General features: G+C 39.5%; 1 protein-coding gene across 1 annotated transcript; it reads left to right on the top strand.

Moving 5' to 3' along the window:
• The first annotated feature begins 13,926 nt into the window (after positions 1 to 13,926).
• On the top strand, positions 13,927 to 16,150 carry LOC107878105 (alpha-1,6-mannosyl-glycoprotein 2-beta-N-acetylglucosaminyltransferase). Its single transcript, XM_016724987.2, has one exon. The coding sequence runs from the start codon at positions 14,642 to 14,644 to the stop codon at positions 15,902 to 15,904; it is 1,263 nt and encodes a 420-aa protein (XP_016580473.2). The 5' UTR covers positions 13,927 to 14,641; the 3' UTR covers positions 15,905 to 16,150.
• Positions 16,151 to 17,683: the final 1,533 nt, after the last annotated feature.

Below are 17,683 nucleotides of genomic sequence, written 5' to 3'. Positions count from 1 at the left end.
TTTTTTTTTCTTACTGTCCATATTCCTTGCCACATTTGTTGTGGCATTAGCCACAATTAGGAATTTTCTACATCGCGTATATATTCGGGTATAGTATAAATTTGTGGTAAAATAATTATAATACTTTGAATATACCTTAATTAATAGAAAATTATTTCTGACAAAACCTCTATTATATAATAATAATATTTTAACATTTTTAAATTTACTATCTCCGCTTAAAATATTAATAAATCATAAAAGTCTATTAAAAAGTGATATAAATATATCATCACTTAAAGAATTTTACCTATATCGAAAATATAATAGATGGATACTAAATTATATTTCTACCAAATGTCCAATTAAATTAAATAATCCACAATATATTAGATATCATTAAAATTAAACCAACGAACGGTTTGGGAATCGAACTATCAGTCCTAGCAAGTCATAAATAATTTGGGGCAGTTATATAAAATCTCTGGATACCGAGAATATATAAAAAAAATACAAAAAAATGATCGTAAGTGTAATTACAACATCCACTACTAAAAGGACTTTCTTCCATGAAAGTAAAAGATAAGGAAATACCTGAAGGGTCAAACAGGTAGGGATACTGGGTGCGCATATCACGCTCGATCTCCCAAGTAGCCTCCTTAACTGGACGGTGACGGCACTGAACCTTAACTATCGGAATATCTCTGGAGTGCAATTGCCTGACATCCCTCGCCAAAATAGACGTTGGCTCCTCTACAAACTCCAACCTCTCGTCCAACTGAACCGAGTCCCACTAAAGTACGTGCAACTCATCTAGAATATACTGCCGCAACATAGAAACATTAAACACTGAGAGAATGGCTAAAAAGGCATGTGGCAATGCCAACACATAAGCTACCTCCCCAACTCTCTGTAGGATCTCAAAAGGTCTACTATATCTAGGGCTAAGCTTGCCCCTTCTCCCGAACCCCATCATGTCCTTCATAGGCGATACTCATAGAAAGACCCTATCACCAGCTCTGAAACTCAATGGACGACGTCTGCAATCAACATAACTCCTCTGTCTGCTCTGAGTTGCTCGTAGCCTGTCCTGAATCATTCGAACCCGGTCCAAAGAATTACGAATCAAATCTGTGCCATGAGGTCTAGCCTTCGACTTATTCAGGAACATCAATCAAAGATCTTGCTTATCGGATAACTTTCCTGGTGAGGGAGAAAAGTTTGACAAGCTAAGAAAGTCTCATTAAAAGCAGGAACTCAGACTGTGACAACTATTTTCACTAGTTTCAAAGGCTTGATTGACCCTTGGGATTGAATCTGGCTAGGGGTGCCCTCCGTAAAGACTAAAACCTCGTTATGCCAAAAATAGTAGAGGTACGACAGCGCTTTGGTAGTGAGTGAAAACTTACTTTTTGTCTCAAACCAACAAATAGGAGATCGACATCACCTACCATACAAATCCTCAAATGGGGCCATTTGAATACTCAAGTGAAAGTTGTTATTATATGCAAACTCTGCCAAAGGTAGAAACTGGTCCCATTAACCTCCAAAATCCAACACACAAGCATGTAGCATATCCTTTAAAACCTAGATAGTCTGCTTTGACTGCCCATCTGTCTGGGGATGAAAAGTTGTGCTAAGGTCAACCTGGGTCCCCAACTCCTCCTGAAATGCCCTTCATAAGCTAGAAGTGAATTGAGAGCCTCGATTAGAAATAATGGACACAGGGAACCACCTCTTAAATGTAAACACGAGCTAACCTCTCGGCACTGTAAGAAACTCAAACAGGATAAAATATGCAGACTTGGTCAATCAATCCATGATGACCCAAATACTATTAAAACCATGAGACGTATGAGGAAATCCACCTACGAAATCCATAGTAACTCGCTCCTATTTCCACTCAAGAACGGGTAGCTACTGAAGCAATCCACTAGGTCTCTGATGCTCAGCCTTTACCTGCTGATAACAAAGACATCGAGCCACAAATCTTGCTATGTCTCTCCACATACCACTCCACCATTAATGCTGCCTCAAATCCCTATACATATTAGTTGTCCCAGGATGAATAGAATATCTGGATCTATGAGCCGCATGAAGAATCAACTGGATCAAATCTCCAACCCGTGGAACACAGATACGATCATCAAACCTCAAGACACACTTAAAATCTAATATAGCCCGCTGAGACTCACCCCTCAACACCTGTTCTCAAATGCTATGAAGTCTGCTATCCTCGAACTAATGACTCTGAATCTGCTCTAACAAGTAGATCTGGCCTCAACACTAACAATAATTCTCCAAGGGTCAGAAATATTCAAACGAACTATCAAGTTAGCTAAGGACTGAATGTCCAAAGCCAACGGTCGTTGAGAAGCTAAAATGAAAGCTAAGCTACCCATACTGACTGACTTTCGACTCAAGGCGTTCGCTACCTTATTCGCCTTGCCCGGATGGTAGAGAATAGAGATATCATAGTCCTTCGGCAACTCAATCCACCTGTGCTGCCTCAAAGTAAGCTCCTTCTATGTTATAATACACTGAAGACTACAGTGATCAGTAAATATCTCACAGTGAACCCCATATAAATAATGTCTCCAAATCCTAAGCACAAATACTACCGTTGCTAACTCTAAATCATGAGTGGGGTAGTTGCGTTTATGCACTTTCAACTGTATCGATGCATATGCAATGACACGGCCACGCTACATCAGAACACATCCCAAACCAACACCAAATGCATCGCAATAGACAGTAAAATCCTCGCCCTCAACAGGAAGAGTCAGAATATGAGCTGAAGTAAGCAATTCCCCGAGCTTCATAAAGCTCACCTCACAACTCTTAGACCACATAAACGAAACCTCCTTCTTGGTCAATCTGGTCATAGGGGTTGCAATAGAAGAAAAACCCTTAATGAACCGCTTATAGTAACCTACCAACCCAACAAAGTTGCGAACCTCAGAAGGTGACATAGGCCTAGTCCAACTACGAATAGCCTTAATCTTGGCTGGGTCCACTACAATACCGTCTGTGGACACTACGTACCCCAAGAAAGCTGTAGACTCAAGCCAAAACTCACACTTTGACAACTTAGCATAAAGCCTCTGGTCTCTCAAAATGCGAAGTATAGTCCTCAAATGTTGTTTGTGCTCCTCCTAGCTTCTCGAATATACAAGAATGTCATCAATAAATACTATCACGAAGGAGTCTAAATATGGCCGGAACACGTGATTTATCAGATCCATAAAAGCTGTTGGAGTATTGGTCAACCCAAATGACATCACCAGGAACTCATAATGACCATAATGAGTCCTGAAGGCTGTTTTAGGGATGTCCTCATCCCTAACCCTAAACTGATGGTAATCGAACCTCAAATCTATCATAGAAAACACTGCCGCACCCTGCAACTGATCAAATAAATCATCGATATGAGGCATAGGATACTTATTCTTCACAGTCACCTTATTCAACTGCCTGTAGTCGGTACACATACGCATGAAGCCATCTTTTTTCTTTAAAAATAAAACTGGGGCACCCCAAGGAGATACACATGGTCTGATAAAACCCTTACCCAGAATATCTTAAAGCTGACTATTCAACTTTTTTAACTCAGCAGGAGCCATACGATATGGAGCCATAAAAATAGATTGAGTTCCTAGTTTGAGGTTAATAATAAACTCTATATCACGCTCAGAAGGAAGGTCAGGTAGGTCAATCAGAAATACATCAGAAAACTTACGAACAATAGGGAAAGAGTCAAGCGAGGGACTCTCAGCACTAACATCCCAAACATATGCAAGAAATGACTCACAACCCCTCGATATCAGTCTCCTAGCCTGGATGTACGAAATAATCTCCATTGGTGTGCGACTAATAGAACCTTGCCACACAACTAGGGGTATGCCAGGCAAAGTTAAAGCAACAGTCTTAGCAAAATAATCCAAGACCGCATGGTAAGGAGACAGCCAATCCATGCCTAGAATCACATCAAAATCTACCATATCTAGGATAATGAGGTCAATATGAGTATCAAACTCCCAAATAGTCACCAAACAAGATCTATAGACCTGATTCACCACTAAAGAATCACCCACTAGGGTAGCCACACGTAATGGCATAGATAAAAACTCCGAACATAAACCCAGTCGTGATGCAAAATAAGCAGAAACATATAAAAATGTGGAACCGGGATCAAATAAGCAGAAGCTGCCTGATGGAATACGAAGATCGTACCTGTGATCACGGCATCTGAAGCCTCATCCTCTGGTTTACCTGGTATGACATATAAATGACCCATCCATTACTTGACTGGGTGCCTGCCTGACTGCCTGCTCTACCTCCCTGCGGACCACCTCTAGAACCTTGGGAAGTACCTCCATGACCCTGTACCCTGTACACCACCACTACCTAATGGTAGTACTAATCTGATCAGTTACACAGCCAAAATTGAAGGCTCAATCACCCTACGCAGAGGACACTCACGGGAAAAGTGACCAACAAATCCATAGTCAAAACATGCCTCAGGCACCCTACTCTGTCTAGAAGGTCCGACAGATCCAGAATGACTACCCCTACTCGACGATCCTGACTGAACAACTCTCTGTGACTGGTTGCTGCTCTGGCCACTGGAACTACTATAGACAGGCTGACCCCCATCGAATATCTGAAGCGATTCCTGAACTGTCCAACTAGGTTGACCCTGAAGCTAGAAAGGCTGTTGATGAGGGTACATACTGTGAAATCCTAGGCTTGAGAATTGTGAAGCGCTGTAACTGCCCTGGTAGCGTGGTCTCTTATCGCTGCCCTCTTAGGCCTCATAATCCATATCCTCTATGGAACAAACATGTTTGGCTATCTCCAAAAAAAGACTTCCCTGAAGTCACCAAACTCTGTGTAGCCCTACGGAGTGACAATCTCAATTCCCTGACAAAGCATCGAATCCAATCGTACTCCGTATCCAGAATAATAGTGGCGTGTCTGTATAACTCATGGAATCTCACCTCATACTCAGCCACAGTCATAGAACCCTATCTCAATACAGTAAACTCATCTCGGATACACTCAGGCATACTACGAGGGATATACTTCCCAAAAAAAGCCTCGAAAAACTGAGTCCAAGTCACTAATGGAGATCCAGCTGGCCTGGAATCAATATAACCTCTCCACCACCTCCTCACTGTTGTGTCAAACTGATAAGAATAAAGTCTACTCCTCACGTCTCAAGTAGCCTTACATTCCGCTACTGCTCCTCTCAGCTGGATAGGAACTCATGACCACCTCTCCCGAGGTCCTGGCAAACCTGGGTGGAGCCAATATCAAATATCGACCAACATTGTTTGCTCTTCTAAAGACATAACTGGCTGGGTTACTGCTGGCTGTGGGACTATTGGTGTTGGTGGAACCTCCACCCTAGGCACCGCTGTCGCAGGCTGTGCCCCTAAATCAACACCACCCTGTGCTGTTGGCTGAGCTCCCACGACCAGTGGACTACCAACTAACCCCAATAACTGAACTAGTATATCCTGAAGAATTAACAAAGATATAAAATCGGGTAGAGCCTGGGCTGCCCTTGGCCCACCTGCTGATGTGGTCGAATACCTGGAGCTCTCTCAATCCCTGGAGCTATAACAGGATCGAGTGACGGATCACTGGCCTAATCTCAAACAGAGGTTGTTGATCTACCCTGCCCCTGATATCTGGGTCGACCTCAGCCCCAAGCTAAAACTCTAGAAGTGGACCCGAGGTCCCGACCCCCTGCTCTCGAACCTCGCATCCTAGCCATCTGTATAAAGAGTGAACCAAATAAAAGATTACAACCAACCTAGACTCAACGCTCAAAAATGGATCAAGAAAATGAGATTTTTCCCTAAAAATGCTCTGTAGCCTCCGAAGGATAGGATACAGACGTCTCCGTACCAATCCGCAGGACTCTACTAAACATCGGCTCCAGTACTAACAATACCAGTAAGGCCTAAGCTCTAATACCAAGCTGTCATGACCCAATTCCTCAAGTCGTGATGGCGCCTACTTTAACCCACTAGTAGGCAATCCAAGCCATAGTCCGAAATGATAGGTAACAGGCTAACAGGCAGAGACCAAATAAAAGATCACGTATGATGATAACAACAACAATAATAAGTGAAAACTAAGAAAGGAGCATATATATTATATCAAAACGAGAGGAGAAAAAAGGACCAACTATACAAATAAATCCCTCCCAAGACCTGATAAGGTCAGTACTAAAGCCACTACTAACAGGTACCTAGAGTACTAGACAAAAATCTAAAATATACACAATATACACAAGAAGTCTCGAGTGCAAAAGACTAACTAGAGTAGATAGAGGAGGATTAGCCTCGAATGACAGCAAGCTCACCCTACTCTGAATCAGTATTGGAAGGTAAAAGTCACGTCAACATCAGCTGCTAGTACCCGGATCTACATCAGAAAAAAAATGCAGAAGTGTAGTATAAGTACCAAAGCAATGGGTACTCAGTAGGCATCATCGACCTACTGAGCTCAATATAGAAAATGTATAACTACAATGCGAAGAGGTAAATCCAGTCAACAGTAAATGGACAGAAAGGGTCAACAACTGCCAAGCTACTCCAATAAGATAAAGGAATAAATATAAACGATACAGAAAATAAATAATACAGTAATGACAGACAAGTCAAACATAACCTAGCTGGGCCCCCATAAGCCCGCTAGGCACACTAAAGAAGACAATTAACCCAACCGTACCCCCATAAGTCGATGGGACACACAAGTAATGAAAATAAACATAAATAATCTATAATTGCTCTGATCCCAATAAATCATGATAGTCATCCAGATGTGCACCAGACTTGAACCGGCACCAATGGGTAGAAATAAGAGGCCAGATGTCAGATTTGAACCGGTAGTAATGGATAGTAACAAGAGGACACGTGCCAAATTCGAACCGTACATAGTGGGTAATAATGATAGGCCACATCTATAGAATACACAATCAGATGCCAGACTCGAACCGAAACTCAGAGGAATCACAACCATAATCAGATGTCGAACTCGAATCGAAACTCATAGTAACATTAAAAATCAAATGCCGAACTCGAACCGAAACTCATAGTAACATTAATAATCAAATGCCCGACTCGAAATGAAACTCATAGTAACCATACTCATCGGTAATATTAAAATCCATACCATATCATAACAATGTCAACGTCTAAATAATTATTCATCAATTTTAATTAAAAAGGGATAAATTCAAGATTTTGCATTTTAATTTCGCGTCCTAAAGTAATAGATGCTATATTATATTAAAAGATAATATTTTAATATTTACTAAAATGGGGTCCTAATCCGAATAAATAAGACAATTTATATAAATCAAATAATACACATCTACAAGCACTTATCCAAAGCTAGCATAATAGTTTACAATTTCTGTAAATAAGCTCAATCTAAAGGTAGGGTAAGTCTAGCCTACCTGGACTCCAACGCTAAAAGCCTTTCCGCGAAGCCTTAAAATAACGCTAGTAGAACCCGAACTTGAATACTTGATTTGGATAATTAACTTTAATTTGATGCTTAAATGATACCAAAATATTTTCGTTCAACAACTGTTATTACAGAATATATATATATATATATATATATATATATATATATATATATATATACACACATGAAGTATAGGTTCACATATAGGAATACTAGCACTTCATTGCCTCTTTTGCTAAAAAGAGTTTTCCTTTTTTTTTGAATGTTATTACTGCCAGGCATGATTGCCAATATGTATGTATATATAGAAAGATTACAAGTGTGTGGCTGCCAACCATTTTTTTTCTTGATGTCCATATTCCTTGCCAGATGTACTATGGCATTAGCCACAATTTGTAATTTTCTACATTGCGTATATATTCGGGTATTGTATAAATTTGTGGTAAAATAATTATAGTATTTTGAATATACCTTAATTAATAGAAAATTATTTCTAACAAAATCTCTATTATATAATAACAATATTTTAACATTTCTAGATTTACTATCTCCGCTTAAATTATTAATTAATCATAAAAGTCTATTATAAAGTGATATAAATATATCATCGCTTAAAGAATTTGACCTAAATCAAAAATATTCTAGAAGGATACTAAATGATATTTCTACCAAATGTCAAATTAAATTAAATAATCCACAATATATTAGATATCATTAAAATTAAACCAACGAACAGTATGGGAATCCAACTATCAGGCAATTTTATAAAATCTCTGGATATCGAGAATATATGAAAAATATAGAAAAATAATTGTAAGGGTCATTACATGTTATGAGCATCAACAACCATATTAGCTTTACCTTGATGGTAGTGAAGGCTCATATCATAGTCCTTTAGCAACTCAAGCTATCGTCTCTTCCAAAAATTCAACTCCTTCTGAGTAAACACATACTGCAAGTACTTATGATCGGAATAAATATCCACCTGCACCCCATACAAATAATCACTCCAAATCTTCAAAGCAAAAACCACAGCCACCAACTCCAAATTGGTAGTCGAATAATTTTTCTCACAAAACCTTAAGCTGACTAGAAGCGTAGGACACAACATTACCATGTTGTATGAAGACACAATCCAGACCTATACAGGATGCCTCATAATACACCACAAATCCATTAGTACCCTCGGGCAGGGTTGGAATTGACGCCGAATTCAATTTATCTTTCAACTTATCAAAGCTACCCTCACAAGCATCGGGCCATAAGAACTTCACCTTTTTTTTGAGTCAATCTTGTAAAAGGAGCAACAATAGAAGAAAAACTCTCCACAAACCTCCTATAATACCCAGCCAAGCCCAAGAAGCTCTGAATGTCAGTTGGAGTCGTGGGTCTAGGCAACCTCTTAACCGCCTTAACTTTCTGTGGATCCATCTTGATCCCCTAACTAGAAACAACATGCCTAAGGAAAGTCACAACATTCAGCCAAAACTCACACATAGAAAATTTAGCGTACAACTTCTGATCCTTACGAGTCTGTAACATAATTTGGAGGTGCTTGGCATGATACTTCTCACTTTTAGAATACACCAAAATATCATCAGTGAAGACAATAACAAACAAGTCCAAAAACTGCCTGAAAACCCTATTCATAAGATCCATGAAAGCAGTCAGAGTACTAGTAAACCCAAATGACATAACCAAAAACTCAGAGTGACCAAACCGGTCATGGAAAGTAGTCTTAGGATATCAGTCTCCCTAATATTCAACTAATGATCACCCGAGCAAATATTAATCTTAAAGAAGCATCTAGAACCTTGAAGCTGGTCAAACAGATCACCAATCCTAGAAAAAGGGTACTTATTCTTCACGGTAACAACATTCAACTGTCGATAATCTATACACGTCCGAAGAGACCCATCTTTCTTACGTATGAAAAGCATGGGAGTACCCCATAGAGAAATATTAGGACGAATGAATCCCTTATCAAGGAGATCGTTTAATTGATCCTTTAGCTCTTTTAATTCAGCAAGAGCCATTTTATCAGGAGGAATAGAGATAAGACAGGTATCTGGTAGGATATAAATCCCAAAATCTATTTTTCTATTGGGAGAAATTTCAGGAAGATCCTCGGGAAACACTTCAGAAAACTCATTGACAATAGGTACAAATTGCAAAGAGGGCCCCTCAGAATTAGAATCCTTAACCCGAATTAAGTGATGCAAACACCCTTTAGAGATCAACTTTCGGGCTCTAAAATAAGAGTTAATCCATTTAAGCACTAAGGAACTTCCTTCCCATTCAATTATCGGTTTATTAGGAAATTGGAAACTGACTTTTCGGGTCCTACAATTCAAAGAAGCATAGCATGAATGAAGTCAATCCATCCCTAAGATCATATTGAAATCTACCATATCAAGCTCTACCAAATCCATCAAGGTCTCTTTATAAAGGATAAACACCACACAACCCATATAGATCTTTCTAGCCATGATAAAATCATCGACCGAAGTAGAAACAGAGAAAGGGTCAGAAATATTTTTAGTACCAAAACCAAAATCCACAGCGACATAAGGGGTCACATAAGAAAGGGTAGACTCCGAATCAAGAAAATAATACACATATCAAGAGAAAATCTTTAATGTACCAATAACAACATCAGGAGATGCCTCAAATTCTTGATGGGTGGCAAGAGCATAAAGACAATTTCGCCTAGTGTCGGTACTAAAAGTAGCACCTTTTTGTGCAAAAGTCGAAGAAATGGCAACTGGAACTTTATTAGCCCTAGTGGCTACCTTAGCCACGGGGAAATCCTGCTGCATGTGATTAAACTAACCACAGCTAAAGCACCGATTTCTCCCCTTATCACAATAACCTCGGTGAAGCTGACCGTAAAATCTACAAAGAGGATATGGTGGGGATGACTAAGCTTCACTAGACTGAGACTGGGCACCCTGTGCCTTAGAACCACAACTAGTCTGAAATTGATTATCACCAAATGGCTTCGTATAAGAAGCACTAGCCAAAGAATATGAACCAGAATTTCCCCAAGTCTTCTTTTTGATCCACTGTCTACCATCTCTCCCACAAGCTTGCTGACCTCCACCCTGCTTTGAATACCTGAACTTTTTATTCTGCCTCTTTCCAATCTCCACCTGTTTCTTCTTTTCATCCTTTACCTGTTGCATATAAACCACAAGTCTGGACCATGTCACTGTTCAACATTGCAATCTTATACTCCAATACCAAGTTGCAAGATAAACCAAAAGCAAACTTCCTTATTCTATCCCTCATACTAGACACCAACTCCGGAGCATAACAAGACAACTAATGAAACTTCAGGGCATACTCCTTCACACTCATCCCACCCTGCCTCAAGTTCACAAACTCTTTGGCCTTGGCCTCCCTTAACTCCTGAGGAAAGATAAGATCAAGAAAAACACCAGAGAGCTTCTCTCATATTGCTCGCTCAGTATCATCACCCATTAACTTCTCACACTCCTCATACCACCAATAAGCAACATTTTTTAATTTATAAGCCGCAAACTCCACACCCTCTACATCAGTAGCATGCATGACCCTGAAAATCTTCTCTATCTCATTAACGAATCTTTGAGGATCCTTCTCAACCTTAGAGCCTATAAAGGTTAGGGGATTAAACCTCATAAACTGCCCAACTCAGGTAACCTCAGATGAAGGGGTGACAAGAACCAACAGGACCAGACTGACAAGATTGAGAGGCCACCAATTGGGTAAGCAGATGAATGAACCGACAGACCTTCACATTAGAGATATCACCCTGAGGTGACTGAGCATGAGTTTCACCAACCGAAGAAGGACTGGTGGGGACTGGCAGAACCCTAAGTGGAGCAACATAATTAGGAGCACGGACCCTAAATTGGTTCTGCACTCCATAAGTAGGACAAGTCCCCTCCACATTTCCCTCAGGTGGGGAAGAGGTCCGAGCAAAGTTTCTACAACCGTTAGATCTTCAAAGAGGCATGATCTAAAGTGCAAGCAAATTCGGAGTTAGAAAGAACTCATGACACTAAACTCTATAGCTCGAAATAGAACACAAGAAAGAGAAACATTCCTAGATACCTTATAGCCTCCCCCTTATAAGTATGGCGCTACACACCCATAAAAGGAACTCTACTCTACATGGCTTTGTGGACACCTAACGACCCTGAACCTACGCTCTAATACCAAGTTTGTCACGATCCGAACCCAAGCCTAGTCATGACGGGTATCTTAAGCCCACCAAGCACTCGAGACCACCCCCCTTAGCCTAGCCAACTAGAACATAATATGAATTGCATCAGAAGATAACCAAACATATAATCAAGATAGATAAGGTAACCAAAAGGGACACTAGGAGTCCAAAACAATAACCATTCCCATACTTTTCCACAAAAGCCTATAAATCGAAATACTAAGTTAGGTCGGGACATGCCCTCGACCATGGCCAAAAAGGGAATCCAAAATCTGAAGAGAAATCTATAGGATTTGGATACTCATGAGGAAAGCAATAAAAATGTCCGGTCTTTCAGAATATAAAGGCTTACTGCTTCAACGCACACCAACCGATAACGCTACATAGGGGTAAAAGAAGTGTCTTCGGACCCTACATTATGAAACAATATAGCGTCCTAGGACGGTTAGTGGAGTGAGCCCTACCATGTAACTCGGGATAGGGATAAACAAATGCCACTTTCCAAAACAAAACCAAATCTCAAAGTACATGTTCACATATATGCATATATATATAAGATGTCGGGATAGGGTACAGGATATGAGATTTAAAACCATTAACCTGAACTGTGTAGCTCTAACCGTCCTAAGCGCACCCACGGGCTATATGAGTTCAACTCCCCCTGTTGAAAGGATCCCAGAACGTGTTAGCCACACTAACAAGAAAAATTCCAGGAAGGGCCAAAGCCACCGAGGCTCCAACTATTCCAAAATCTATATGTATAAAGTATGAACTATGCACACGATCACCAAGGCCCCCACGCCGGCAAATGTGGTTTCCTATATCGGTTTCTCTGGGACCTCCACCTTTCACAACAAGCTACACAATCCCTTTTAAGCCCAATTAAAATATTTGCACATAACCTATCCATTTAGCCAAGGAGTCATCCATTAAGGCAATTACCGAATGGTATCGTCATACCAATTTATTATGCTTGCAAACCAATTCCATTATGTCAAACCAAATCAATTAGCCATTAGACTCCCAAGTTCCGATTAAAATCAATCCATGGCCAGTAAGGCCTTTCAAAACTATTTTTATCCACTTAGCCATTACTACAATGCAATAGTTTAGTAAAGTAAGTTTTCAAAACCAATTATGCAAATGGGTTGAGGTTAATTCCAATTCTAATACCAAAATCCATCAATTTGGGAGAACGACACGACCCCCTTCCATCCACTATACCCATGCACAATTTTTAGTCCAAAGACCAGGAAATAAAGCATGAATAACTATTTCAAAACCATGGGAAAACCAACCAAGTAGTAATCATACAAAACCCTCAACCCATCATTCAAAACCCAAAAATTCACATAAACCCTGATTAAACTCATATTTTTATATAAAATCAAGTTAGAGAAGAGATACATTCCTGAAAATACCAAGAATTTGGAGAAGAAACCACAATTGGAAGCCTAGATAATTACCCCTATGAAATCCTAGCTTTGTTCTTGACCTTGGGAGATTGAGAGAGAAAGGAGTGTTTATGTTATGTCAATTTGTGGAAATAGGGCTAAGGGAAAGGCTTTAAGTCGTGGAAAGTAATGGGATAGAAGGAAAAGACCACAATGCCCTTAATGAAATTGCATAAGAATTATAACTCCAGTCGTTACAAGTCTCGTAACGACTCGTGATGACCAGTCACAAGTCGTTACCACGACTCATAATCTGGGTAGTTCCCAGGCCACCTCCGCTGGTTTGGTCACGAGGCACACCCTACGACTCGTGACTTTATCTTATGACTGATAGGGTCATAGTCGTAACCACAACAAAAACAACGGACTATCTCACTGGTTAGACCACGATTGGCACTATACGACTCGTGAGGAGTCTTCACGACTCGTCAACTGAGCCGTACTCTGGACAGTGACAACTAAACCTAGAAATTTGTAGGTCCAACACCTGGGTATTGCAACTGGTCTCCAATTCACTCATTAGCGGAATAGTTGGAAAAAGAAGGAATCATTCTGAGTTAGAAGACAGTACCACCCTTCACTCGATTAGGAGAAAAATTTGTCCAACGTTGACTAAAATCGATCTTCAGAAGAAGAGCTTCATCGGGCCAAACTCCTTCTTTCTCACTCCCTTTTCTGAACAACAAAATTATTTAGAATATTATTAAATACATATTCTTGTTCAACATCTTAATTTTAATACTCTAACGTCCTTAATTTTAATAAAAACAAGAACTTTCTAAATCCCGTTGCTTTACAAGGTAGTAGGAGGGTAGATAGGAAGTCCAATTGAGTCAAAAATGAACTTTGTAATGTGATTCGAGTACAACCACAACTGCACAAGTTGTTGATCCACAACAATCACTTTAATTAGATCCCATTAGGTGATCTCTTTTCGTTAACTTCAAAAATACTTCAATTTGTCCATCATCCTTGATTAACCCCCTCCACCCCCACCTCACCCCACCCCACCCCCTCAACCCGCCCGACACCCCGCGCTTGTCATCATATTTTTTTTTTCACCCCTTCTAGATTTACCCCCAAAAGATCTAATGCCCTGACGACTTTTCTCCTTCATTGTTATACATTAGTCGTTTCTGGACTTGACTCTTTGACTCTTCTATGATATTTTGGCCTAAATCTTTCTCCAAAATTCCACTTTTCATATTATTCTACCTGGGTTAGGATTTTCATTTGGTCTTGATCAATCTCGACCTGTTATTTGCCTTTGAAATTGGTCAAATAACCCCTATTTGTTGAATTTTACTACTGTGGGGGTTTGTAATCCTCTTCTTGGGTATGCTACAATCCAACTTTGAAGACCATATTGAAGATTCTTGATTCTCCTTTTGATCCGTAAGCTACTGTTTTTCAAGTCAGTTATTTGACAATAACTGTTAAGGTTTTGACAAGTTGGATTCTTTTCTTGTTCTAGATAGAGTTGTTGTGTTATAGCAATAGTTCAGTTATTATGGCTTCATGTAAAAAAGGAAGAATGAAAGATTCAGCTTTTAGGCGTTTAGTATCTTTAGTATTGATAACTGTATTAGGAGTAATTTTGCTGTTAGTGCTTCTTAGGACCAATACAATTTCTAGTTTGATTAATAGTGACACTTATGAAGGTACTGAAAATATTGAAATCATTGATGCAATAATTCCAAAACTCCTCTCGCAAAATGAGTTGTCAGTTAGCTTGCACAAGAAAAATCAGATACCTCCAAGGAACTTGGATTTGTTTCCAAAGTTGGCGAAAGATCGTGTAGTTATTGTTTTGTATGTTCATAACCGGCCCCAGTATCTTCAAATCGTGATCGATAGCCTTTCTCGTGTGGAAGGAATTAGTGAGACTTTGCTGATTGTTAGTCATGATGGATATTTCGAAGAGATGAACAAGATTGTGGAAGGGATCAAGTTCTGCCAAGTGAAACAAATATTTGCTCCATACTCGCCTCACATCTTTTCCGATAGGTTTCCGGGTGCATCTCTTTCAGATTGCAAAGACAAAGATGATCCAGTTGAGAAACGTTGTGAGGGAACTCCTGATCAGTATGGAAACCACCGGTCACCGAAAATTGTCTCGTTGAAGCATCATTGGTGGTGGATGATGAATACTGTGTGGAATGGGCTAGGGGAGACTCGTCACCATGCAGGTCATATTCTCTTTATAGAAGAAGACCATTTCATTTATCCCAATGCATATCGCAATATACAGTTACTTGCTGAGTTAAAGTCAAAAAAGTGCCCTGACTGTTATGCTGCCAATCTAGCGCCATCTGAAGTGAAGTCGAGGGGAGAACGATGGGAATCTTTAGTTGCAGAAAGGATGGGCAATGTGGGTTATGCATTTAACCGGACAGTTTGGAGGAAAATTCATAATAAGGCAGCAGGATTTTGCTCTTTTGATGATTACAATTGGGATATAACAATGTGGTCGACAGTTTATCCTTCATTTGGTTCTCCAGTGTACACATTACGAGGGTCTAGAACCAGTGCTGTTCATTTTGGAAAATGTGGTTTGCATCAAGGTCATAAACGTAATCTAGCTTGTATGGACAATGGCAGTGTGAATATTGCCGTTGATGAAATTGATAAAGTCGCAAATATCAAACCAGACTGGGATGTTCAGAAATATGAGAACCAGGCAGGATATCAGGCTGGTTTCAAGGGCTGGGGAGGCTGGGGAGATGTACGGGATCACGAATTGTGTATGGAGTTTGCTAAAATGTATGTCTGAGGGTGGTCCTCCCCTTTTTGAATAGTTGCACTGTGAGCCTCACAATCATACTACTTTTAAGGTTTGGATCTTTTGGTTCCATGGAAATCACTCTTAGGTGTAACACGTGTGTAAAGTTGTAGGAATGATGTTATGTTTACATTCACAGGCCAACTATTATTGAATGCACACTAAATTTTGTTTTACATCCCCTTTCTGAAAAGTGGCACTCTGAGCTTCACAATCATACTGCTTTTAAGTTTTGAATCTTTTTGTTTCCCTTGCGGATCTTTCTTAGGTGTAACATGTGTGTAAAATTGTTGGAATGAGGTTATGTTTTACATTCACTGGACAGCTATTGTTGAATGCACACTAAATTTTGCTTTTTTTCTATAGTTCTTTGTTTATGTTTGCAGATAGGTGAGTTTTTGTATTTCTGGGTTGCACCTATAACCTATGTTGTCGAAGAAATGCTTCTTTTTCTTAAGGTTGTTATTTGATTTGGGTGGCAAGAAGTGACAGATTTTTTTCTGGATAAGGTACTAAACTAATGGTAAAAGAACGCTGATGCTTGCTGCCTGTACAGTGAGGCAGATACTCAATGAAATACTTCTTTGTAGGGGCAAAGCATTTAGTGTTATTTTAGGTGGTTTCCTTTTTCAGAGAGTGAAGCAATAGAATCCAAAGAAAAATTAAGTTCTCATGGCCAGCTGCGTTTTTTCCTTTCCAAGTACGTTTGTTGAGGTTGTCAGTGCTGCCAGCACATCTCATTTGATACTGAGCAACTTTTCCTTGTGGAATCTGGAAATACTTAGCATCTCATGTTAACCGTTGCATCAATATTTACCATGTTGTTTCGCTTCTTGTAATTTGTTCTTTTGTTTAACCAAGTCTTTCTTTATAGTCTCTGCTATTTGTGGTAAGTTCCTGTAACTACAATGACCAAATAGTCTCACCAATGTCACGTTGCAAGTCACTTTTTAATCAGAAATTGCTAGGAATTCTTCAAAACGGATTTGGCCAAATTCATCAGCCTTTTATTTTGAAATGAGAAAATTCCGACCTTGTTTCTTACTGTACCTTCAGAAATGCTTAGTTGCGTTCAATTTTAACAACTTGCTATAGTTGAAAGCACAGCCTGTTTCTATGTTCTGACCAGGATTAGTAACTGCTTAACTCGTAAGAATTTTGTGCATCTGAAAATAGCTCCTTCAACATTGATTGGTTATTTTCTCTTCCAAAAACAAAGGGACTTTTAGAATATGGATCAACTGATCAAGGAGATGGCCTAGCAGCCGAAGAGCTGGAGTAACAACCTTGCAAACCAAGATTGAATTCCCAGCAGAGGCATAACTGGATAATTTCCTCTCGTCTGTCTAAGCACAGGTGGGTAGAGTTACCTGGTATATGTGTTGGTGTATTAGTTGAGGTGTGTGAAATCTAATCATGGTACCAGCATTATTTGATATAAAAGACATCTAGAATATCAAATAGTGCCTGGAGAATGCAGAAAAGTGCATGACTTGTACGCCTATCACAAAATTCAGAAGGATTTTAACAGATAAGGAGGGGATAAGTATATCATCAGTTTTTTTTTTTCCTTATAAGCCTCTGGAAGATGGGTAACCATGAAATCAGTTTTAGATGAAGAAATTCTGTGACTCTTGATAAAACATCTCTTTCCTATTTATTTCCAGTTTAATATTTATCTTTGTTTTAGCTATAACATCGCTGTAAATTGTCTACCTGATGTTAGAGCAGATCAAGCTTTGAATGTTCTTTTGTACGTGTGTTTGTTTA

Source organism: Capsicum annuum, chromosome 7 (assembly GCF_002878395.1).
Source record: "Capsicum annuum cultivar UCD-10X-F1 chromosome 7, UCD10Xv1.1, whole genome shotgun sequence".
NCBI classification, from domain to species: domain Eukaryota; kingdom Viridiplantae; phylum Streptophyta; class Magnoliopsida; order Solanales; family Solanaceae; genus Capsicum; species Capsicum annuum.
Note: the sequence above shows the minus strand (reverse complement) of the source record. Positions and strands in the feature narration are given on the sequence as shown.

Bases quoted from the DNA above. Each gene is read 5' to 3' on its own strand.
- LOC107878105 (XM_016724987.2), top strand. From the start codon at position 14,642: ATGGCTTCATGTAAAAAAGGAAGAATGAAAGATTCAGCTTTTAGGCGT.